The following is a 26809-nucleotide window of genomic DNA, read 5'->3' as shown; positions in this document are numbered from 1 at the left end:
CCTGCCCAAGTCAACCTGCAGTTCCCAGTCTGATGCCGATGAGAGCAGGCTGGTTGCTGGTATTGGCTGTGACTGTGCTCGTGGCTTCTCTCCGGCTTTCACAAACAGTACTGGCCTCTAGCTACGGATGTATTTGTTGTTGGCCACTGCAGTGGAGATGGTCTCGGCCACTGTCTTCAGCACCTGGTCGTGACGCTAGCAGTAGTGGCCTCCTCTGAGGGCTGCTGGGCAGCTGCTAAGGATGTGTTCCAGTGTGTCCCTTCCTGGGCAGAGAGGACATGTTGGAAGCTTTCCCCAGGTGTGCAGGTTGGCTGGGCTGGGTAGCACATCATACACAGCCTGGACCATGAACTTGATGCGCTGTGGCTCTACCTTCCAGATGTCATTCCAGGTCAGCTTCCTCTCCAGTGCTCCTTCCCACCTTGTTGATGCTCCCTGCTGCCTCATGCTTGCCATCCTGCTGGTCCTCACCTCCTCAACCCCTGCCCGCACCTCCTCTAGGACAAGATGGCATCTGACCTTTCCCTGGGCTAGGTCACAGCGGGGCTGAGTGATGACCCCCAGCCCTGCTTGTCCGACAGCCACTGAGCCCAATAGAGCCCTGTGTCTTAGTCGGGATTCCGCCAGCTCCAGCCCCTCTTGAACTCTGAACTTCCTGCCCGTCCTTACCACAACACCTGCTGCTGCAACTCTGGAGTCACTGGATTCTCAATAGGCTAGTGCCTCTCTTGTGCAGAAGACTCTGAATTCCTCCTCCAGGCTGCTGAAAGGAAACTGAAGTTTATTGCTCTTCCCATACAGTGCTGTGCTAGTGAGACTACGTGGCAGGCCCAGCCATCTTCGGAGGTAGGAGCTGATCTTTCTCTTCAGGCTCTCCACGGTGGTCATGGTCACCTCATACACCAACAGTGGCCAGAGGATGCGGGGCAGAATGCCAAGTTGGTATAACCATGCCTTGAACCTTCCAGGAAGGCCAGACTTGTCCACTGCAGACAACCATGCTTCAAGCTTCTTGATGGTAGTTTGGACTGCTGCCATGTCTCTGAGGTTGCTGTTGAAAACCTTGCCCAGGCTTGCAACTGGTTTTTCAGTGATACAGTAGATGGTATTACCACACCGTCCACAAAAAAGCGAAACTTGTCCACTACTTTCACTCTCTTCAGGACCATGGATCTGTATTTTGCTGGTTTAAAGCTCATCCTAGCCCAGTGGATGAGCTTTCCCAGGCCCTGAAGGATCCACTGGCATCCAGGCACTGATGTGGTGGTCACCATCAGGTCATCCATAAAGGCTAGGATGGGGGGCTGTCGGATTCCAGACTTGGATAGGGGGCCTCTACACTCCGTCTCAGCTGCCTTTACCAACATATTCATGGCAAGGGTGAACAGGATAACTGAGATTGTACAGTCAGTAATGATTCCTTTCTCAAGCCGATGCCAATTTGATGTTACGCTCCCTGAAGTCACTCTCAGCCTGAAGTTCCCATAGTAATTCAGGATGAGGTCCTTGATCTTGTCAGGTATGTGGTGTCGGTCCAGCGTAGTTTCTACCAACTTGTGGGGGATTGACCCATATGCATTGGCTAGGTCCAGCCAAAGCACTGCCAGGTCTCCATTCCCCTCACCTGCTTCCCTGATCAGCTGAGTGTGTTCCAGGCAGCCAGGAACTCCAGGAATGCCACCCTTCTGTACTGAGGTGTCGATGTACTTGTTCTTTAGGAGGAAGTGTGTCATCCTTCTGTTGAGGATGTTGAAGAAGACCTTTCCCTCTACACTGAGGAGTGAGATGGATCAGAACTGCTCCAGCCTGATTGAGTTATCCTCCTTAGGTATCCAGACGCCCTCCACCTGTCTCCACTGGTCTGTGATGGTTCCCCTCCGCCAAATCACTTGCAGCAACTTCTAGAGGATTCTGAGGAGGTTTGGGTGGCGCTTATACACTTTATAGGGTACTCGACTTGGGCCTGGAGTAGAGCTGGCTCTGGCTGCTGTTACCACCTCCTGGACTTCCTTCCAAGTGGGTTCTGAGGTGTTAAACTCCGTTGTAGGGGCTGGCATGTCCAGGAGGGCTCTCAGTGGTCCAAGCTCTTGCTCTCTGTTTGGGTCGCTGAGGCTGTTGTACAGGAAGTTGTCCACTTCCTCCTGGGATCACTCAAAATGCCCACTTCGTTTCTGTCCTAATAACCACTTTGTGAAGCCAAAAGGGTTAGCTAGGAAGGAACTTTGCTTCCTGGCTCTTTCTCTCCTCCTTCTCCTATGCCATTCAGCTCTACGCAGGGTCATGAGTTTCTTCCGGCAGGTGTGCCGGAGCTCCACAAGGGGTGGCTTGACCTCCTCAGCTGCAGCTTTGAATTGCTTTGCCAGCATACACAGCTCTTTCCGTAGCTGGTGGATCTCTCTGCCCTGCAGTTGTTGGTGTAAGTGGGCTTGCTGGACTTAAACTCCTCAACTCCAAACCTTTCGGCCCCAAAGTTTGTAATAATGGTGGTCAGGTACTTGAGTCAGCCTTCTACGCCTCCCTTTGCCATAGAGTTGATGATACTGGATGTATCCTCATCAAACTGTTGCCACAGCTCGTGCTTCTTTGCTTGAGGCCACTTGATCCAATGGTTCTGGGCTACTCTGCTAGGAGTTGGAGTGCTGCGCACCTGGAGGTTCTGGGCTCTGTGGGTTGTCTCTGGGCCAGGCTCCTCCTGCATCTCATCAGGCGTTGGTCCTGTGCATTGTGCTGCATTCTCCTGCACCAAGCATTTATTCTGGCCCTGGTGGATTTAAGAATAACGTTCCTCAATGTAAAATTGCAAAGAATTTGGGGATCACATCATCTATGGTACATAATATCATTAAAAGATTCAGAGAATCTGGAGAAATCTCTGGATGTGAGAGACAAGGCTGAAAACTGACATGGGATGCCTGTGATCAGGCGAACATCCATTAAAAACAGACAGGATTCTGTAGTGGAAATCGCTGCACGGGCTCAGGAACACTTCAGAAACCATTGTCTGTGAACACAGTTTGTCACTGCATCCACAATTGCAAGTTGAAACCAAATATGAACAATATCTAGAAACACTGCTACCCTCTCTGGGCCTGGGCTCATTTAAGTTGGACTGAAGTGAAGTGGAAAACTGTCCTATAGTCTGACAAATCGAAAGTAGAAATTCTTTTTAGAAATCATGGACACCACGTCCTCCAGGCTAAAGAGGAGAGGGACCATCTGGCTTGTTATCAGTGCACTGTTCAAAAGCCAGCATCTGTCATGGTATGAGGGTGCATTAGTGCACAGGGCATGGGTAGCTTGTACATCTGGGAAGGCATCATTAATGCTGAATTACATTTCTCTTTCAAAACTACAGCAGCTGGTCCTCACAGTTCCCAAACTTTTATAGAGTGTTGTTAAAAGTAGAGGTGATGCAACACAGTGGTAAACATGCCCCTGTCCCAACTTTTCTGAAACATGTTGCTGACCTCCAATTCAAAATGAGCATTTAAAAAAATACTAATAATAAATAAAATTTCTCAGTTTCAACATTTGATATGCTGTCTTTGTACTATATTCAATGAAATATAGAGTTTCCAAGGTTTGCAAATTATCATCTCATCTCATCTCATTATCTCTAGCCGCTTTATCCTTCTACAGGGTCGCAGGCAAGCTGGAGCCTATTCCAGCTGACTACGGGTGAAAGGCGGGGTACACCCTGGACAAGTCGCCAGGTCATCACAGGGCTGACACATAGACACAGACAACCATTCACACTCACATTCACGCCTACGGTCAATTTAGAGTCACCAGTTAACCTAACCTGCATGTCTTTGGACTGTGGGGGAAACTGGAGCACCTGGAGGAAACCCACATGGACACGGGGAGAACATGCAAACTCCACACAGAAAGGCCCTTGCCAGCCCCGGGGCTCGAACCCAGGACCTTCTTGCTGTGAGGCGACAGCGCTAACCACTACACCACCGTGCCGCCCGCAAATTATCATATTCTGTTTTTTTTATTTACATTTTACACAGTGTCCCAAATTTATGGAATTGGGGTTGTGTATATAAACTCCAACCATTTGGCCATGAGAATGCCATGGCCTAATGGTTAGAGAAGCAGCTTTGGGACTGAAAGTTCATTGGTTTGATTCCCTTACCAGCAGGAATGGCTGAAGTGCCCTTGAGCAAGGCACTTCACCCCCAACTGCTCCCCAGGTTGCTCTGAGCATGTGGCACATCGCTCTGGATAAGCGCATCTGCTAAATGCCTATAATGTAATATATCACAAATGAGTAATATATTTTTCAGCACGAGAAGATATACTTCATATCTTTGCGCAACCATGTAATGTTCTTTATATTATCTAGATATATCCACAAAAAAAAGGTAATCAAAAGAATTTTAATTTTGAACCGGTTCACCATTTTGACAATGCGGCTCCAGTCAGTGGGAAAACACTGGGAGTGATGTCATTGGAGTGAAATTTCGGGAAATATGTCACTCAGATCCGCAGTGTATTTTGTATGAAAAATGTGAGTTTTTCAGCACGAGAAGATAAACTTCATGTCTTCAAGCCAGTGTGTGATTTTCTTTTTATGATATAGACACATTCACAAACAAAAAGTACCCAAATTTATAAAAATAACTCAGCAATTTCCTCACAAGCGACATGTGGAGATGTAGCTTGTATGAAACAGTTTCCATATATATATATATATATATATATATATATATATATATATATATATATATATATATATACCTCTATATCTCTCTTCAACAGAGTACGGCTACAGTTCAGTTGCTGTGTTGCTGATCACATTGGGTTCGATGTTGGGGATTTGCCTGATCTTTTTTAGCTCCTGTCAGAAGACTTACAATCTCATCCTGCAGCTGTTTGTTGGGCTTGCTGTGGGCACACTGTCAGGAGAGGCACTGCTCCATCTGATACCAGAGGTAACCAACCTAAGTCTCGATAGTAAACTTATATATAACAGTACATTTTTAATTGACTCCCTAAAACTCTCTATACCACCTAACCCAAATGTTTTCAGTACATTTGTCTTCTTGGTGGGTGTCAAAAACTCCATAATCTGTATCTAATTCGGGGGTCACAGAATTTAAAATAATCCATATAATCATAAGGATATGAAAGGGCTATAATGGTAAATCTTACTCTAATATGTTGGACTGATGTTATGCTAATTTTATTATTACTTATGAATGCATATAAAATCTACCAACTAATCTCTGAAGATTTTAATAAAATTTGTTTTGAGTATTTGATGAGCAAAACCTAACAGCACAATGTTTAGATTGATTATGATTAGTGAAAGCTGGGGTCTGTTCATAGGATTCAGGATTGATTTTTTTTTAAGCTGTGTTGTTAGTCATCAATGTCCAAAGATGCTTAATAATGCAATTGGCTGTACTCCTATTGGATAAACAGAAAGACATGGCTCATCCCTTTCCTTTACTTTGCTAGCCACTCTGCATGTCATCCAAGATTCATAAACAGGGCTGAGAAGTTAGCAGTATCTTCTAGGTTTGACAGAAACCTTTGCAATTATGTCATAGCTGGCCATTAAACTGAAATCATTACTATTCATATGTTTTTGTCCACATTTTCCCAACTAATTTGGAGATCCTTGGCCTTCATGATGACAGCCAGCACGATGACTCTAACCTCATGGAACAAAAAGAGTACCTGTGGAAGATCATGGGCATTATTTCTGGGATCTATGGTTTTTTTCTTATTGAGAGAATCTTCTCGTTTGTAATGTCATCTCATGGGCATGTAAGTTCTTTCAAAAATCCACTGTTTCAATTCTATTTTCAAAATCACTCTTCTCCCTGTCATTTCTTCTTTGTAGGAAAGGGGTTCTTTATGGCTTTTCTGGATATTTAGGTGTTATTAGCTTCCAAAAAAGAGTCTACATTAAACCCTGTCTTATAGGGACGCACTCTATAGGGTCCAACATGTTGAGGCGCAAAAAATGCAGTCAGCTAAAAAGAAAAAATGCAAAACTTTGGAAATCAGAAGAATCAAAACAACCTTACTGTATCGTAATACAATTTAGTTGCAAAACTTAATGACCGTGAATCTGATCTGATACAATTTCCTTTATAAATCCACTATTTTGCTAAAAGTATGCGTACACCTGAATATTAAACATCCCATTCCAAAAACATTGGCATTAGTATTGAGTTCTTCCCCCTTTGCTACTACTCTTCTGGGAAAGCTTTTCACTAGTGTTTGGTTGGGCACCAGTGTCATGCGAGGAGGCCTGGTGCACAACTGTCATTTAAATTCATCCCAAAGATGTTTAGTGGTTGAGGTCAGGGTCTTGTACAGGCCACTCAACTTCTTCCACACCAACGTTGGCCAACCATGTCTTCGAGGATCTTACTTGACACATAGGGGCATTGTCATGATGGAACATGTTTGGGCCCCTTAGGTCCAGTGAAAGGAAATCTTAAAACTACAGCATACAAAGACATTGAAGACAATTGTGGACTTTCAAGTTTGTGCCAACAGTTTGGGGAAGGCCCACGTGAAGGTCAGGTGTCCACATACTTTTTGGCCATAGTGTAAAACATGGACATAGCAGTCTATAAATCAGATCAGTTTTTAATGGTCAACTAGTGCATCTTTACATGAAATATGTTGTAACCTCATTACCTAATTCTTCTAGTTAGCAAGCAAGCTATCCAAATAACACACTATCTAGTTTGCAGCCAGCCAATACAACACAGTTAAAGGTAAACGCTGTAGACGAGACACATTGCCAGTTAAATATTATTATTATTATTATTATTATTATTATTAAGAGCACACTGTCATCAGCAACCAGAGGAGCCTGTTCAGTGACAGAATGCTGCTTCCCAAGTGCAGGACGAACAGACTCAAAAACTCCTTTGTCCCTCATGCCATCAGACTGTACAACTCCTCTCTGGGGGGGAGGAGGAGTAACAGGAGGACAGAGGACGGGAAGGAGCAGTAGCCTAGCCTAACAATAAGCAATACTGGACAATGTGCAATATAATGTGCAATATAAAGTGCAATATCTTTCCTGCTTCCCCCCCCCCACACACACACACTTACCCTAACCCCACTTCTCCCCCCTTTCCCCCCTCCTTCCCCCCTTCCTCTCTTCCCCATATCTTATTCTTTTATATTTGTATATGTAAATACTTAATTTATTTTTAATTTATCTAGAAGTTTTTCTCTCTTTCTTTTCTATGTTTATCTGTTATGATGCTGCTGGAATCTTAATTTCCCTGAGGGAACCCTCCCAAAGGGATCAATAAAGTTTTATCTAATCTAATCTAATCTAATCTAATCTAATCTAATCTAATCTAATCTAATCAAATCAAGTAATTCCCCCATTGACCCACTTCCTCTTGTGCCACAATTGGCCACTTTTGTGATGTAAGAGATGCAAAATTAACTACGGCTAAGAGTTCTTGACAGATAATAATTCTGGCATGCTGCATACTATACTGCATACTACAAGTATAGATTTTAGTATATAGCATATACAACTGAATTATACAGTATACACTCACTGGCCACTTTATTAGGTGCACCCATACACCTGCTGTCTTCTGTGGGTTATCTAATCAGCCAATCCCTTGACATCATCACAATGTACAAAATCTTGCAGATACAAATCAAGAGCTTCAGTTAATGTTCACTTCAACCATCAGAATGGGAAAAATTGTGATCTCTGTGATTTTCATTGTGGCATGGGTGTTGGTGCCAGATGGACTGGTTTGAGTATTTCAGAAACTGCTGATCTCCTGGGGTTTTCACACACAACACTCTCTAGAGTTGACACAGAATGGTGCAAAAAAACAAACAAAAAAAAACATTGAGTCAGCGACAGTTCTGTGGGTGGAAACGTCTTGTTGATAAGAGAGGTCAGAGGAAAATGGCCAGATTGGTTTGAGTTGCCAGGAAGGATATAGCAACTCATATAATCACTCTTTACAACCGTGGTGAGCAGAAAAGCATCTCAGCATGCAACAGCAGAAAATCACATGGGGTTCCACTCCTGCAGCCAAGAACAGGAATCTTAGAATCAAGAACAAGTTCCTAGTAAAGTGGCCAGTGAGTGTATAACTAGTCTGTGTAATCTCTATTTTCTCCTTGAAAAAGTGCCATCTAGTGTTTAGAGTTTGTGCTGTCTACCTCTTTTTACTACTTGTGAACCCCATGTGTGCACATCTGGTGTATGTAGTACACTGGATATTCAGGCAAATGTATCCTGGATGCATGTATATCTCAGTATGTAGCATTGTGTTCTCTCTCGCAGAGTCATTCACATGGCTTGCCTGTGGAACTGAGCTGTAATGGAGAAGGCCAGCGAGGAAAATCAGTGTCCACCATGCAATTGGTCAGTGTGTGCTATGGGTTCTTATGAAACTACATTATGCCTGTGGGATATGTTGTTTCAGAGATGTGAGTGAATAATTACTGGCACAATATTCACCTCAGTGGACCTGTTAAATTTGTGTGCAGAGAAGGTTAGAGGAGACAGAGTGTACAGAAATACAACCAGTGGAGCCCAGCACCAATCCTGGTCAGCAACAGAGTAAGTGTACAAGGATACTTCAAAAAGTCCTCGGCCTCACCCAGAAACAAGGGGTGTAGCTCCCATTTTGGGGCATAACTGTATACTATAAAGCCTTATATCACTGTCCACAAAAACTCAAATGAAAGAAGCAATCAAAGAAAAAAGGAGAGGAACGCTTCAAGCTGGCGTGATGTTGCTCCAGGACAATGTGCTCATCCACACAGCACAGGTGGCAGGGGCAGAAACAGCCAAATGTGGTTTTGAACTGTTGCCGCATGCACCTTACTCACCCAACCTGGCACCGTCTGACTTCTATCTCGTTCCCAAACTGAAATCCCACTTGGTGGTCACCATTTTTAGAGTGATGATGAAGTCATCCATGCTGTTGAGGAGGATCTGGAGGCTCAAGATGTGACCTTCCATGAAGGGAGAGTGAAACTTGAACATCAGTGGACCAAGTGCATTGAAGTTGAAGAAGACTGTGATGGAAAATAATGCAAGAACAATCTTTCTCCTGTGACGTTTTCTGGGTGAGGCCGAGAACTTTTCAAAGTACCCTCATATTCTATGTCATCATTATCATCATCTTTACAGACTAATTTATTTTTCTTCTCTATATTTCCCCAGAACAAGGCATTCCACTGCTGGCTGTTATGGTGATAGTGGGTGACAGCCTGCATAATTTTGCAGATGGTTTGATGGTGGGAGCAGCTTTCTCCAACTCAGTCGAAACTGGCATGGCCACAACAGTAGCTATCCTGTGCCATGAGATTCCCCATGAAATGGGTGAGTTAAATTTTGAAGTGAAAATTAATGTAAAGACCTCAATTTACTTAGCTTTAAGTGAGCAAAATTTTTAAGCAATTGTGACATTTCCTTGCTTGCCTTAATATCTCTCATTATAAATATCCATCCATTATCTGTAGCCACTTATCCTGTGCAGGGTCGCAGGCAAGCTGGAGCCTATCCCAGCTGACTATGGGCGAGAGGTGGGGTACATGCTGGACAAGTCGCCAGGTCATCGCAGGGCTGACACAGAGACAAACAACCATTCACACTCACATTCACACCTATGGTCAATTTAGAGCCACCAATTAGCCTAACCTGCATGTCTTTGGACTGTGGGGGAAACCGGAGCACCCGGAGGAAACCCACGCAGACATGGGGAGAACATGCAAATTCCACACAGAAAGGCCCTCGTTGGCCACTGGGCTCAAACCCAGGATCTTCTTGCTGTGAAGCAACAGTGCTAACCACTACACTACTGTGCTGCCCCATGATAAATATCTTAGACCTTAAATTATTCCATCAGTTTACACTACACCTAAATTGTCCTCTCTTGAAGAAATTGGAAATGTGAATCAAACAAAATTAAAAAAAAATCTTGTGCAATCAAACTGTCAGGCAAGGGTAAAATATACACATAGTCAGTCCATAAGTATTTGGACAGCAACACAATTTTCAGAACTTTGCCTTTGTACACCACTACAATGATTTTGAAATGACTTTCAGCTTTAATTCAAGGGCTTGAGCAAAAATATTTCATTCACTGTTTCAAAATTACATCAATTTTTTACATAATCCCTCCATTTTTACAGCCTCAAAAGAAATTGGACAAATTAAAAAAATTATAAATATCAGAATTATTTTTAAGACTTGGGTGCAAATCCTTTGCGGTCAATGACTGCCTGATGTCTGGAACCCATGGACATCTCCAAATCCTGAGCTTGCTTCCATGAGTTGCTTTGCCAGGCAATTACGGTGTTTAGGAACAGGGTTGTGGCAATTCTGAGTGATGCCGTTTGGGCTATGCAGTGCGCCCAAATATGTGGAATGTCTGCTTATTTTTGATCTACAAAATGCACTTAATAGTATATACAATTGTGGTCAGAAGTTTCCAGACAGTGATATGAATGTCATCTTGGATATGAATGTCATGACAATATTTGGCAATATTTGGGCTTTCAGTAATTTCTTTGAACTGTTCTTTTTCTGTGGCAGAATCATTGTACAGCATACATCTTTAAATAAAAAACCATGAGAATTTGGTGCACAAGTTTTAATTTTCTTTGGGGCTTTCTGAAATCAACACAGGGTCAAAATTATACATAAAGGGGCAAAAATTTACATATGCTTACTGAGATTATTAATTCAGAGTGGCTGAAACTTCCAAAATGTCTCTTATCTTGCCAAGGCCAAGGTCTCTTAACTTCCTGTTAGTGATCATGATTGACTACAGCTGGTAGCTTCTCTGTGCCTTCATAAAATGGTTTGTTTACAGCACTCCTTGGATTGACCAACACACAATACAATGGGAAAGTCCAAGGAGCTCAGTGCAGATCTGAGAAAGAGGATCGCAGATGTACACAATTCCAGAATGTCTCTTGGAGCCATTTCTAAAGAACTGCAACTTCCAAGATCAGTTCAAACAATTGTATCCAAGTTATTGTGAGATGCAGTCACTTTGCCAAGCCACTTTGCTTCAAGAAAACCCAAACTGTGACCCTCAGCTGAAAGGAAATTGGTTTGGATGGTCAGGAACAACCTGGGAACCACCATGGCACAGCCCTGCCATGAACTGGAAGCTGATGGATCACTGTCTACAGTTCAGATCACCAAGGACTAAGAGGCTGCTGTCCAAGAAATAATCCCCTGCTCCAAAATTGACACCTTCAGTCTTAATAAAGTTTGAAGCTGACCACATGGACAAAGAAAAAAAGCCTTCTGGAGGAAAGCTGTATGGTCAAATGAGACAAAGATTGAGTTGTTTGGCCACAATGACCATCATGTACAGTTGGACACTGTACCAGCTGGTGCTCTGGGTCTGTTTTCCTGCCAGTGGAACTGGTTCATTGCACAAAGTGGATGAAATAATGAAGAAGGAGGACTACCTCAGAATTTTTCAGCATAAACCATCAGCAACTTGAACACAACTTGGGACTTGGGAGTTACAACAGGACAATAAGCCCAAACACGCATCAGAGCTGGTTATGGAGGATAAAGCAGGCTAATATTAAACCTAAAACAAGTCCTGACTTCAACCCTATTGAAAATATATGGACTGTGCTTATGAGTCAAGTCCATGACAAGAAAAAAAAATTAATTGAACTCTACCAATTCTACCATGAAGAGTCATGAAATATCCAACCAGAATTCTGCCAGAAGCTTGTTCGTGGTAAGCAAAAATGTTTGGTCAAGGTGAATCTTGCGAAAAGACATTTTACCCAAATTTTAGGTGTTCTGTATGTATATTTTTGACCCTGTGTTGATTTCAGAAAACCCAAAGAAAATTAAAACTTGTGCACCAAATTCTAGTGTGTTTTTTTAATTAAAGATGTATGCTGTACATTCTGGCACAGAAAAAGAACAGTTTAGAGAAATTACTGAAAGCCCAAATATTGCCATGATATTCATATCCAAGATGACATTCATGTCACTGTATGTAAACTTCTGATCTCAACTCTACACTGCCCAGGCAATCAATATATATATATATATATATATATATATATATATATATATATATATATATATATATTCTCATCTAATTATCTCTAGCCACTTTATCCTGTTCTACAGGGTCGCAGGCAAGCTGGAGTCTATCCCAGCTGACAACAGGCGAAAGGCGGGGTACACCCTGGACAAGTCGCCAGGTCATCACAGGGCCGACACATAGACACAGACAACCATTCACACCTACGGTCAATTTAGAATCACCAGTTAACCTAACCTGCATGTCTTTGGACTGTGGGGGAAACCGGAGCACCCGGAGGAAACCCACGCGGACACGGGGAGAACATGCAAACTCCACACAGAAAGGCCCTCGCCGGTCCCGGGGCTCGAACCCAGGACCTTCATATATATATATATATATATATATATATATATATATATATATATAGTGACATCCCGAGAGGCTGCGTCTTGGAGGGGCGCTATATTCCACGGAGATGGCTCCAACCACTGGCAGCTATATCTCCATCTGGTGGTGGAGTTGGGAACTTCACCCCCCAGCACACAACACGGCAACACACCTGTGGCCAATGAGGGCCTAATGAGTAAGAGGGCTTTGTGAGAGCTCAAAACTCTCAGTGTGAAGGTGGAGGAGAGAGGAGCGAGGTTCATGGACTCTCCTGCTGAGTGGATCCTGCTGGGCGGAGTATTCATCGAAATGCTTATCTGGAATTCTTACCTGAGGGATTTTTCACTGAAATACTTGCCTGTGTTATGAACGCCTGCTACTGGACCGCCACCGGGCTGAAGACTACAGGGATTGTTGACTGGACTCCAAGTAAGGCAGAAGATTTTGTTTGTTCCATGAAAAGGATATTGGACTGAAGGAAACCTGCCTATAATTTTGTTATTCTAAAGCCAGAGACATTGTTTGAGTTTGACTTTTGGGAATCCATCTTCGTTTGAACATTGGACTTTGAGATACCTTTTCTGTTTAATCTCCTGGCATAACATTAAAAATCTTGATTTGTTCTAACCTTTGTGTCCTTGCACTGATTGAAGGGTCCCGCTGAGAGCCAGCCAACCTCTCCTGATGTCACATATGGTGGAGAATGCGGGCATTTCAATAATAGTGCGTGTATGAGGAGGACACTGAACATTTGATTGCTTAATTTCCCCGTTAGCTATAGTCCCTCCACACAGCAAGATGGAGGAAATTTTGAAGGCCCTCATTGCAGGCCAGCAAGCCCAAATACAGGTGAGTGCGGCCCTCCTGGAGGACAAAGGAAAGCCAACCAACTGAAGGCAGAGGAGTTGCAGCTACAGAAGAGGATGGCTGTTCGGAGTGTGGGCCCAATAAAGGCAAGTAACTTTATCTCCAAAATGGGGGCCACAGATGATGTTAAGGCATACTTGCACACCTTTGAAGCCACGGCCACTAGGGAAGGATGGCCCAGGGCACAGTGGGTTGGACTGTTAGCCCCATTCTTAACGGGAGAATCATTGAATGCTGTCCGAGACCTACCCCCTGACAAGACTACGAACTATGATGCTCTGAAGACGGAGATCCTCAGCAGACATGGGCTCACCAAGTTCAGTATAGCTCAACGCTTCCACAGCTGGACCTTCCAAGCAGACCAGGCTCCCCGTGCGCAGATGCATGAACTTTCCAGAATCACGAGGAAATGGCTGGAACCTGAAAAGACCACAGTGGCTGCAGTAGTGGAAGCCATTGTCATGGATCACTACATACGAGCCCTGCCATATGAGGTGAAGCGCTTCGTCAGCCAACAAGCCCTAACCACAGCTGAATTGACTGTTGAAGCTGTGGAAAAGTACCAGGCCACAACTGAAATGCTCCGTGCTTCCAGGAAGGACCCCAGGACTGCACCCCCGCTGTCGACAGGGGGAGGCCGCCCCAAAAACCCCAAGGTGTCCAGCCCAGCCACAGCAGGACCTGGCTATGCTCCAGGGGGAGCCAGAAGGCAGCCGGGTCTGGTTAGAATTCCCCGTGATGGTGACACCCGACAATGCTTCCAGTGTGGGGATATGGGACACATGTCTTGGCAGTGTGGGAAATCGGTGGACGAGCCTATGCCCACTGCAGGGTCCTTCAGCTCACCATCCTCCCAGCTGTTTGCATCACTCGTTGGGGCCGCAGACGGGCCCCCAGATCAACCCCCCACCTGCCCAGTGATGGTGAATTGCCATGATGTCGAAGCATTGTTAGATTCGGGTAGTCGGGTAACCTTGGTGCATCCATCGTGTCTGACCACTGACAAAGTTCTCCCAGTTTTCTGCGTCCATGGAGACACCAAAGAGTACCCCACCACTGAACTAAAAGTGACCACCACCAGGGGGACTATACACACGAGGGTGGGAGTGGTTGATTCCCTCCCTGTTCCTGTTCTGATTGGGCGAGATTGCCCAGCCTTCCACCTGCTGTGGAGAGAGACCCAGCAGAGGCCAGCCTGGGTACCCTGCAGTCAGAGGGGTAAGACTCGTCCTGCAAACACACAAGTGCAACCCGCACAACCACTCATCCCCACGTTTGCCCTCACAGAGATGACAGGCACCCAGGCCGACACAGAGACTGGCCCGGACACTGGAGAAGAGAATGTGGCCCCGGAAAGCTCTCCGAGCTCAAACGAGGAAGACGCCCCAGGCATTGAGGAGCTTCCCCCTCTCACAGGCCAGTATGGTACTGCCCAGTTGCAGGATCCCACTCTTGCAAATGCCTTAAGAAATGTGCAGGTGCTAGAGGGTGTACTGCTAGGGGATAGAGCAAGCCCTACATACCCCCATTTCGCAATTATACATGGCCTACTGTATCAGGTAGTGAAGAAAAATGACGAAGTGCATGAACAGCTCCTTGTACCACAGCCCCACCGGGCGACTGTGCTCAATCTGGCACATACACATCCACTGGGGGCCCACCTAGGTGTAGAGAAGACAAAAGAGAGGATCTTACAGCGTTTCTTATGGCCTGGAGTGCACAAGAAAACAGAGAATTACTGTCGTAGTTGCCCAGAATGCCAGAAGGTGGCGCCTAAGCCCCCATACTGTAACCCGCTCATCCCCTTACCAATTATCAAAACTCCTTTTGAGAGGATTGGACTGGATATAGTTGGTCCTTTGCCAAAAAGCTCTAGGGGGCATCAGTATATCCTGGTCATCCTGGACTATGCAACCCGGTACCCTGAGGCCATCCCCCCTGAGGAAGGCGACCTCCAAACAAATAGCCAAGGAGCTGTTCCTCCTCTCCACCAGTCTAGGAATTCCAAAGGAGATATTAATGGACCAAGGCAGCCCGTTCATGTCCAGGGTGATGAAAGAACTGTGTGCCCTGTTGAAGATCAAACAGTTGCGAACATCTGTCTACCACCCCCAGACAGATGGATTGGTCGAACATTTTAACAGGAATCTGAAGTCAATGCTGAGGAAGGCGGTTGAAGAGGATGGGTGGAATTGGGACCAGCTGCTGCCATACCTGCTGTTTGCAGTGAGAGAGGTATCCCAATCTTCTACTGGCTTTTCGCCTTTTGAACTTTTGCTTTCTTACAGACCCAGAGGGCTGCTGGACATTGCCAAGGAGGCTTGGGAGGAGCAACCCTGCAGACAGCAGACCCTGATCGAGCATGTCAGGGCCATGAAGGAGAGAATGAGGGCAGTCTACCCGATAGTGCAGGAACACATGGAGACTGCTCAATGGCAACAGCAGGCCTCCTACAACCGACCTGCCCAGCCGAGAGAGTTTAAGCCGGGGGACAGAGTGCTGATCCTGGTGCCGACCATGGAATGTAAGTTCCTGGCAACCTGGCAAGGACCGTATGAGGTCATCGAGCGGGTAGGAGAAGTGAATTATAAGGTGAGACAGCCTGATAAAAGAAAACCTGAGCAGATATATCACGTTAACCTCTTGAAAAAATGGCACGCCAGGGAGGCATTGTTCAGTTGTTTGCCCCCTACAGAGTCCAAAGAACCCGCCAGAGAGGAGGTTCAGGTGGGGCCAGGCCTATCCCCACACCAGCGGCAGATGATCCTAGAGCTGGTGGACCACAACTGAGACATCTTCTCCTCACTCCCCGGGCACACAGAGGTGGCCCAACACGAGATCCGCACCGTCCCGGGCCGAACAGTGACCCAGCGTCCCTATCATGTGCCGGAGGCTCGCAAGGTGGCTATCCAGGAGGAGGTGAGAAAGATGCTAGAGCTGGGAGTCATCGAAGAGTCCAAAAGTGCCTGGCCAAGCCCCATCATCCTGGTTCCCAAACCAGATGGGTCGGTGAGATTCTGCAATGATTATCGCAAATTGAATGAGGTGTCAGAGTTTGATTCATACCCTATGCCCCGTGTCGATGACTTAGTAGACTCCTTAGGACATGCCCGGTTCCTCACCACTCTGGACCTTACAAAAGGCTACTGGCAGGTGCCCCTGACCTCAGCATCAAAGGAGAAGACGGCCTTTGCCACACCAGAAGGTCTCTACCAATACACACGGCTTCCATTTGGTCTGCATGGAGCACCGGCCACGTTCCAGCGCTTAATGGATCGGGTCCTTGCTCCCCACAAGAGGTATGCAGCTGCATTTTTAGATGATGTTGTCATTCAAAGTCCAGATTGGGACAGTCATTTACCCCATGTACAAGCTGTGCTTGATTCCCTCAGAGATGCAGGTCTGACGGCAAATCCGAAAAAATGCAGGCTAGCCTTCAGTGAAACCAATTACCTGGGGTACACCGTGGGCCGGGGACTGGTCAAGCCACAGGAAGCGAAGCTGCGGGCCATACAAGACTGGCCGCGACCCCTCACAAAGAAGCAGGTGAGGTCGTTTTTGGGCCTAGCCGGCTACTACCGGCGTTTTATTGCCAATTTTGCTTCCATTGCTGCACCCCTGACAGATCTGACAACCAAATGACACTCAAGAATGGTGAAGTGGAATCCCGCGGCGGAGGCAGCCTTCATCAACCTGAAGCAGGCCCTCTGTTCCTGTTAGGACTAGGACTGTTTTGGCCTCTAGAGGCCGCTGTTATTTCCTTTTCATGTCGTGTTTATTTTGGCCTCTAGAGGCCGCCACTGTTCCTGTGTTTTGTGTTTGTGTTAATTGCCTAATTATCTTCACCTGTGTCCTTAATTAGTTTGTCTATTTATACCCCTGAGTTCAGTCCTCTTGTCACGGAGTCTTTGTGCTGTTATGTTTATCTCCAGTTTCCTTTGTACTGTGTTTTTTGATCTTCTTAGCTTTTGTATTTTTGCACTTTTCTTTTCTTTTGGATTATACTCTTTGGTTTTTTTTGTCTTTTGTTTTGCCCTGTATATAGTGTATATAGTTTAAATAAACCTTTTGATTCTTTTTCTACTTCCGCCTCACGCCTCTGCATTTGAGTCATCCCCCTGGTGGCCTAGTGGGGGTTTGCTGGATTATCACACCAACGAACCAGGTTCGAATCCCAGCAAAACCCTAACAGAAAGACTCCGTCATGACCGACTCAGCAGAGGCTGCTTCAACTGTCTACCCGGCCAACCTTCAGGGAATTATGGCAGCTTTGACACGCTTCGGAGCGACCATGGACGCTCATGGACGTACGCTCACCAGCCAACGTGAGGCCCTCGCTCGCCACGAGGAACTGCTTCAGCAAATTGGGAAAACCCTGGCACAGCTGACATCTCTGCCTGCATCTCCTGCTCCTGATCCAGTTCCTGCTCCTGATCCAGCTCCCACTCCTGCTCCAGTGCCTCCTGCAATGCTGCCTTCTTCACCTCGCGAACCCAGCCTTCCTGCACCACAGAGGTATGATGGCAAGCACAGTGAGTGCCGAGAGTTCCTTACCCAGTGTCAACTCACCTTTGAGCTTCAGCCTACCACCTACACTACGGATCGCCGCAAGATTGCCTTTGTGATCACCTTATTAGCTGGTAAGGCGCGAGCCTGGGCTACTGCTATCTGGCAAAGACAGGGACCTGAGTGCTTTGATTTCCAGCTGTTTTCTGAAGAGATGCTTCGGGTCTTCGATCAGGCAGACATCAGTACCGACGCAGCCCGAAAGCTCATGTCCATCCGGCAAGGAGGAAGCGTCGCAGATTACGCCATCTCGTTCCGAACACTCGCAGCAGTAAGTGGATGGAACGAGACTGCCCTGGTGTCAGCCTTCCACCATGGTCTGTCTGACCCCATCAAGGACGGTCTGGCCTCTATTGGACGCCCAAGTGACCTCGAAACCCTCATCTCACATGCTATTCGTCTGGACAACAGGATGAGAGAACGCCACCAAGCCTTGAGCCCCCCCAGCCTCCCTACCTCTACCTGGAGACCGTCTACCTCCTTCAGTGACTGTCCAGAACCCATGCAAGTGGGTCGTACTCGCCTCTCCGCATCTGAGAGGGAGCGCAGAAGGAGGGACAAGTGCTGCATCTACTGTGGCAAGCCTGGTCACTTCCGAGCATCATGTCCCGAACTCTTGGGAAAAGGACCGCCCCGTCCAGCCGAGGGAGGGTTGTGACGGGGCCTACCCTCTCTCCCGGACTCCCTGGCCAAGGAATCTACATCCCGGTCTCCATCTCCTGGGGTGAGTCTGTCCACTCTTGTCAAGCTTTGATAGACTCAGGGGCGGCTGGGAACTTTATGGATATTCACTTCGCCCAAAGCATCAATATTCCGACTGCACCTCTTGAAGTCCCACTGTCTGTGTCTGCCCTCGATGGCCAAGCGTTAGGTGATGGAAGAGTCACCCAAGTTACGTCTCCAGTTTTCCTCCAGTCTCAAGGTCACAAGGAAGAAATATCCCTGCACCTGATTCCTTCACCTGAGTTCCCAGTTATTCTAGGCCTTCCTTGGCTTACTCGCCACAACCCTCGCATAGACTGGGTAACAAGCCAGGTTGTGGAATGGGGCCCTGCATGCCATGCCTCTTGTCTGCTCTCTAGCTCTCCTGTGTCTCCTGCCGAGCCCCCTGATCTCACCGAGTTATCTCAAGTTCCCACAGAGTACTGGGATCTCAAGGAGGTATTCAGCAAGAGCAGGGCCGCCGTTCTTCCTCCGCACCGGGCCTACGACTGTGCCATCGACTTGCTCCCTGGGACTACCCCTCCTCGTGGCAGACTGTTTTCACTCTCTCAGCCAGAACGCAAGGCCATGGAGGAATACCTCAAAGATGCCCTGGTCTCTGGGTTTATTCGACCCTCCACTTCACCTGCTGGAGCCGGCTTCTTCTTTGTCGGCAAGAAGGATGGGGGGCTCCGACCATGTATTGATTACAGGGGCCTGAATAAGATCACTGTGCGCAACCGATATCCCCTTCCGCTGATGTCCACAGCTTTCGACCTGCTCCAAGGCGCCACCGTCTTCACCAAGTTGGACCTACGGAACGCATACCACCTCATCCGTATCCGACAGGGAGACGAGTGGAAGACTGCCTTTAACACCCCGTCTGGGCACTACGAATACCAGGTGATGCCCTTCGGACTCACCAACGCACCAGCTGTTTTTCAGGCCCTAATCAACGACGTCTTAAGGGACATGATTAACCTATACGTTTTTGTCTACCTCGACGACATCCTTATCTTTTCCAAGACCGTGCAGGAGCACCGCCACCATGTCCGCCAGGTTCTCCAGAGGCTGCTACAGAACAATCTGTTCGCCAAGGCCCAGAAATGCGAATTTCATGTTCCCGAGGTCTCCTTTCTGGGATTTATTGTACGGACAGGCCAACTCCAAATGGACCCTGCCAAGACCCTGGCCGTCCGGGATTGGCCTACTCCCAAGTCCGTTAAGGAGGTTCAGCGGTTCTTAGGATTCGCTAACTTCTACCGCAAGTTCATCAGGAACTTCAGTTCTGTGGCAGCACCCATGTCAGACCTCACCAAAGGGACAGGTGGATCTTATGGCTGGTCTCCTCAGGCAGAAAAGGCGTTCAAAGACCTCAAGGACCGCTTCTGCACGGCACCCATTCTGGTTCTCCCGGACACCTCCCAACCATTCATCGTGGAGGTGGACGCCTCGGACAGTGGTGTCGGCGCGGTGCTCTCTCAACGTTCGGAAGGAAAGCTGCACCCCTGCGCTTACTTCTCCCACCGCCTGAGTCCTGCTGAGTCCCGGTACGATGTGGGGGATCGAGAACTGCTAGCGGTCAAACTGGCCCTTGAGGAGTGGAGGCACTGGCTGGAGGGAGCACAACATCCATTCCTGGTTTGGACTGACCACAAGAACCTGGAGTACCTCCAGCAAGCCAAGAGACTGAACCCTCGACAGGCTAGGTGGGCCCTGTTTTTCAGTCGGTTTGACTTCACCCTCTCATACCGCCCCGGCTCCAAGAACACCAAACCTGACGCACTGTCCAGACTGTTCTCTGCCACTAACAGGGAGAATGAAGTCGGGCCTATTATCCCTGTGTCCCGGATTGTGGCCCCTGTCCGCTGGGGTATTGAGGAGGCTGTCCGACGAGCCCAACGCCAGGACCCCGGTCCTGGGACGGGGCCACCAGGCCTCTTGTACGTCCCACATCAAGCCCGGGCCAAGGTTCTCCAGTGGGGTCACTCTTCCCCTCTCACCGCCCACCCGGGAGCTCGGAGGACCCTGGACTTCCTGAAAAGACGCTTCTGGTGGCCTAACATGGAGAAGGAAGTAAGGTCATTTGTCCTGTCCTGTGAGGTTTGCACCAGAACCAAGAACCCACGACAGCGTCCCCAGGGTCTCCTGCATCCTCTGACCATTCCCCGGCGTCCCTGGTCCCACGTGGCAGTCGACTTTATCACGGGTCTCCCTGAGTCACAAGGTAACACGGTCATTTTGGTCTTAGTTGACAGATTCTCCAAGGCCTGCCGCTTCATACCACTGTGCAAACTCCCCTCTGCTCTTGAAACTGCGAAACTTTTGTTTAATCATGTCTTCCGAGTCTTTGGTCTTCCACAGGACATCGTCTCAGACCGAGGGCCCCAGTTCTCCTCCCGAGTGTGGCACGGGTTCTGCAAGGTCATCGGAGCCACTGCCAGCCTCTCCTCTGGGTTTCACCCACAGTCCAATGGTCAGACGGAGAGGCTCAACCAGGACCTGGAAACCACCCTGCGAGGCCTGGCTATGGATAACCCGACATCGTGGAGCACCTGGCTGCCATGGGCGGAGTACGCCCACAACACCCTGCAGTCATCGGCCACCAAGCTGTCGCCATTCCAGTGCCAATTCGGGTTCCAGCCACCTCTGTTCCCGGACCAGGAGGAGGACGCGGGGGTGCCCTCGGTCAACCAATATGTGAGACGGTGTCGCAAGACCTGGAGCAAGGTCAGGAAGACCCTCATACAGACCTCCAGAACCAACCAGACTCAGGCCAACCGCCATAGAAGACCTGCACACGCTTTCCGCCCTGGGCAGCGTGTTTGGCTGTCCACTAAGGACCTTCCACTGCGGGTGGAGAACCGCAAGCTTGCTCCTCGCTACATTGGCCCCTTCAAGGTGGTGCGCAGGGTGAACCCTGTCTCCTACCGGCTCCAGTTGCCCCGGACTCTGAGGATCAACCCCACTTTCCATGTTTCCCTGTTACGGCCCGTACTGACGTCTACGTATGCCCCTGCCCCTAGGAACCCCCCACCCCCCCGCATCTTCCAGGGGCAGACTGTGTTCACTGTGAATCGCCTGCTTGACTCCCGCCGGGTCCGCGGCGGGTTGCAATATCTGGTGGACTGGGAGGGCTATGGTCCTGAGGAGCGCTGCTGGGTTCCTGCTCGGGATGTCCTTGATAAAGAACTATGTCGGGACTTCCATTCGGCCCATCCGGATCGCCCTAGGAACGTCAGGAGACGCTCCTAGAGGGGGGGGTCCTGTTAGGACTAGGACTGTTTTGGCCTCTAGAGGCCGCTGTTATTTCCTTTTCATGTCGTGTTTATTTTGGCCTCTAGAGGCCGCCACTGTTCCTGTGTTTTGTGTTTGTGTTAATTGCCTAATTATCTTCACCTGTGTCCTTAATTAGTTTGTCTATTTATACCCCTGAGTTCAGTCCTCTTGTCACGGAGTCTTTGTGCTGTTATGTTTATCTCCAGTTTCCTTTGTACTGTGTTTTTTGATCTTCTTAGCTTTTGTATTTTTGCACTTTGCTTTTCTTTTGGATTATACTCTTTGGTTTTTTTTTGTCTTTTGTTTTGCCCTGTATATAGTGTATATAGTTTAAATAAACCTTTTGATTCTTTTTCTACTTCCGCCTCACGCCTCTGCATTTGAGTCATCCCCCTGGTGGCCTAGTGGGGGTTTGCTGGATTATCACACCAACGAACCAGGTTCGAATCCCAGCAAAACCCTAACAGTTCCAGTCTGGTTCTGGTGGCACCCGACTTCAAGAGGGAGTTCGTGGTTCAGACAGACACTTCAGAGGTGGGGCTGGGGGCTGTACTCGCTGAAGTGCATGAAGGTGAGGAACATCCCATCCTATATCTAAGCAGAAAACTACTCCCAAGAGAGAAGAACTATTCAACAGTTGAAAAGGAGTGTCTCGCCATTACCTGGGCCCTGGAGTCCCTACGATATTACCTCCTGGGCCGGCGTTTCATGGTGATCTCTGACCACGCCCCTCTGCAGTGGATGGCCAAGAACAAGGAGACAAACAGTAGGGTTACCAGATGGTTTTTAAGCTTGCAAGCGTTTAACTTCTCTGTTGCCCACAGGGCTGGCAGGCACCATGGCAATGCGGATGCCCTGTCCCGGCGAGATGCCTTCTTCGCAACCTTCAGCCCGACGAGGACGTCGGTCCCGAGGGGGGGGATGTGTGACATCCCGAGAGGCTGCGTCTTGGAGGGGCGCTATATTCCACGGAGATGGCTCCAACCACTTGCAGCTATATCTCCATCTGGTGGTGAAGTTGGGAACTTCACCCCCCAGCACACAACACGGCAACACACCTGTGGCCAATGAGGGCCTAATGAGTAAGAGGGCTTTGTGAGAGCTCAAAACTCCCAGTGTGAAGGTGGAGGAGAGAGGAGCGAGGTTCATGGACTCTCCTGCTGAGTGGATCCTGCTGGGCGGAGTATTCATCGAAATGCTTATCTGGAATTCTTACCTGAGGGATTTTTCACTGAAATACTTGCCTGTGTTATGAACGCCTGCTACTGGACCGCCACTGGGCTGAAGACTACAGGGATTGTTGACTGGACTCCAAGTAAGGCAGAAGATTTTGTTTGTTCCGTGAAAAGGATATTGGACTGAAGGAAACCTGCCTATAATTTTGTTATTCTAAAGCCAGAGACATTGTTTGAGTTTGACTTTTGGGAATCCATCTTCGTTTGAACATTGGACTTTGAGATACCTTTTCTGTTTAATCTCCTGGCATAACATTAAAAATCTTAATTTGTTCTAACCTTTGTGTCCTTGCACTGATTGAAGGGTCCCGCTGAGAGCCAGCCAACCTCTCGTGATGTCACAATAAATATATATATATATATATATATATATATATATATATATATATATATATATAAGCATGTTACTGTCTTTCAGAAGGGGCGAATTATTGGCCTGCATCAAGCAAAGAAAACAGCTGAGATTGCTGAAATGACTGGAATTGGGTTAAGAACTATCCAACACATTATTAATACCTGGAAGAATAATGATGAACCATTTGCTGCATGGAAAAAATGTGGTTGGAAAAAGATCCTGACTGACCATGATCAGAGATCACTTGAATGCTTAGTGAAGTCGAATCATTAAAAAAAACCAAATTGACAGTAGAACTCACGTTTATGTTTCATAGTGAAAGTAAGAGCATTTTCATATTCACAGTATGATGAGAACTCATAGGATTGGGACTAAACAGCTGTGTGGCCATAAGAAAAAAAGGCAATCACTTGTTAGTGAGACTAACCAGGAGAAAAGGCTTCAATTTGCTAGGCAGCATAAAGATTGGACTCTGGAGCAATGGAAAAAGGTCATGTGGTCTGATAAGTCCAGATTTACCTGAGTTATGGGTGTGTCAGGAAGCACATGAAGCAATGCACCATCATGCATCGTGGCCTCTGTATAAGCCTCTGGCGGCAGTGTTATGATCTGTGGTTGCTTCAGTTGGTCAGGTCGAGGTTCAGCAATGTTACTGTATGGGGCAATAAAATGAAGTCAGCTGATTAGCTGAATGTACTGAATGACCAGGTTATCACATCAATGGAATTTTTTTCTTCCCTAATGGCATGGGCATAAAATTAAGGATCAGATTGTGAAAGAGTGGTTCAGGGAGTACGAGGAATCATTTTCACACATGAATTGGCCAAAACAGAGTCCCGACCTTAACCCCATTGAGAATCTTTGGGATGTGCTGGAGAAGACTTTATACAGTGGTTCGACGCTCCCATTCTCAACACAAGATCTCGGTGAAAAATTAATACAACTCTGGACTGAAATAAATGTTGTGACATTGCATAAGTTTATTGAAACAATGCTATGGCGAATGCATGCTGTAATCAAAGCTAAAGGCAGTCCAACCAAATATTTGAGTGCGCGACTTTTTTTGTTTGTTTGTTTGGTAGGGCAGTATACTTAAAAAAACCTTTATCTTGAAAACTTTTTTTTAATAATATAATATAGATCTGAAAAGAAGTATTTACTTATTTAAGTTTAAAAAGTACTTGCTTTCTGGTCCATGTACACTGTTAGTGCCACAAAAACTCAATGACAAAAAGTATCCAGACTCATTCTGTAAATGGGTCACTACTTATGAATGCAGGAATGCTGTCTCTCTGTAGGTGATTTTGCAGTGTTACTGAGTTCTGGTCTGTCAGTGAGGTGTGCTGTGCTCATGAACTTTGTCAGCGCCCTCACAGCCTTCATGGGGCTCTACATTGGTCTCTTTGTCTCCTCACAAATGGAAGTTCAACAGTGGATCTTTACTGTCACGGCCGGGATATTTCTCTATCTGTCACTGGTAGAGATGGTAAGTCAGATGTTAAAAGAAAAAAAATCAATATGCTAAAAGGGTATTCTTAATAGTTTTGAGATCATACCCACTGATTTAGCAATCTACATATTTGTCACTCAAGTTCTCTCTCTCTCTCTCTCTCTCTCTCTCTAGATGCCTGAAATGAGCAGAATTCACTCTCCACATCCATTTCTTATGTTTATTCTGCAGAATATTGGCCTGCTGGTGGGCTGGTCATGTTTACTGCTTCTAGCACTTTTTGAACACAAGCTCGCTTTTTAACACACACGCATACATATCTTATAAGACAGAATCAAATAATATAAAGTTTCTTTCAGAGTTTTTAAATAATGTCTTAGCCCCAGCCAAAATCTGCTGAAAGCAAATGCATAGTTAATTAGCATTATTTTCCAGGATTTTCAAATTGCACATTTATGATGTTTTCCCTGTTGTGAACCACTGAATTCAAACTAATAAAGAATGCGTAACTGTATTGAGCTCAGTGTTGAATTGAGTCAAATATATTAGAAGAGGGAAACTAAAACGTGCCATCCAGAAATAATGTACGATCAGGACAAGGAAATGCAATGCTTGGTTGTTTCAGGAAGATATAGCACACTATACTGTGTTTGTCAAAATGATTCAGGAATAGATAGTGCTATGAATCTATTTATACTCGCTTTAGTGGAACAATTTAAACAAAACATAAAGCTTGGCATATTATTTCATTTCATGCATTATTTCACTGAATTCACCACCATAACCATGTCTCCAAATGACCAAAACAAAATCCACTGATAACTACCATTACAGTAGGTCTATAAAATGAATGCTGATTCTTGGGTAATAGGTGAAATATTTTAAAACCTTTTATTACAAACATAATTGTACAGAATGGTCATGAACAGGAAAGACCACTACAAACTAGAAGGGCACATCACTGGTGCACACCTCTGCCAAGCCACATAATGTATTAGAATATCCACAAAAAAAAAAAAATTGGATCCACATACATATCCGGAGTTGCATCAAAATCTATTTAGTTGTTCCTTGGCACATGGCCCACCTCTCCTCAAAATTTCATCAAAATCCATTCACTACTTTTTATCCCCCACTGGCCAAAAGACCTGAAGAGGGATTATATTGTGGCAATTTCCGTCCATCCATCCGTCCCGGGAAGGGTGTTCACCTTCTGAAATCAACTCCTCTCACAATTTTTGGAGGAATTGCACCAAACTTGGCAGGATTCTTTTTTATATGTGAATAATATGCATATTGTAATTTTGTTAAATTTGGTCACATTTTACCAGAGTTACAGCCCTTGATTAACAAAATTATACTTTGACAATTTCATGAGAGTGTGTTTTCCTTCTGAAACCAACTCCTCTCACAATTTGTAGAGGAATTTCACCAAACTTGGTAAAAGGCATTGTTGTATATCGGTACTATGCATATTGTAATTTTGTTCAATTTGGTCACATTTTACCAGAGTTGTGGCCCTTGATTAACAACCTTGTACTTTCACAATTTCATGAAGGTGTGCTTGCCTTCTGACATCAACTCCTCTCACAATTTTTGGAGGAATTTCTCGAAGCTTGGCAAAAGGCCTTATTATATGACGGTAATATGCATATTGCGATTTAATTTTGTTTGTGAAAATTTTACCAGAGTTTTGACCCTTGATTAAATAACTTGTACTTTGACAATTTCATGAGGGTGTACGTTCTTCTGAAATCAACTCCTCTCACAGTTTGTGGAGGAATTTCACCAAACTTGGCAAAAGGATTTGTTATACGACAGTTATACGCATATTGAAATTTTGTTTAATTTGGGCAAATTTGACCAGAGTTATGTCCTTTATTATTAACAAACTTGTACTTTGGCAATTTCATCAAGGTGTACTTGCTTT

The 26809-nt window shown here is 46.3% G+C and overlaps 1 protein-coding gene across 1 annotated transcript in view; it reads left to right on the top strand.

Annotated features, from left to right (window-relative positions):
- Nucleotides 1-25182, top strand: part of LOC132887697 (zinc transporter ZIP12-like) — a 37202-nt gene extending 12020 nt beyond the window's left edge. Inside the window, exons 6-12 of the mRNA XM_060923218.1 lie at nt 4768-4940; nt 5629-5781; nt 8303-8383; nt 8509-8581; nt 9191-9349; nt 24728-24915; nt 25054-25182. Of these exons, the coding sequence (XP_060779201.1) occupies nt 4768-4940; nt 5629-5781; nt 8303-8383; nt 8509-8581; nt 9191-9349; nt 24728-24915; nt 25054-25182 (956 nt within the window). The remainder of the gene's footprint in view (nt 1-4767; nt 4941-5628; nt 5782-8302; nt 8384-8508; nt 8582-9190; nt 9350-24727; nt 24916-25053) is intronic.
- The last annotated feature ends 1627 nt before the right edge of the window (nt 25183-26809 follow it).

Source organism: Neoarius graeffei, chromosome 1, assembly GCF_027579695.1.
Source record: "Neoarius graeffei isolate fNeoGra1 chromosome 1, fNeoGra1.pri, whole genome shotgun sequence".
In the NCBI taxonomy this organism is placed as follows: domain Eukaryota; kingdom Metazoa; phylum Chordata; class Actinopteri; order Siluriformes; family Ariidae; genus Neoarius; species Neoarius graeffei.
This window is presented reverse-complemented; position numbering and strand designations above follow the sequence as displayed.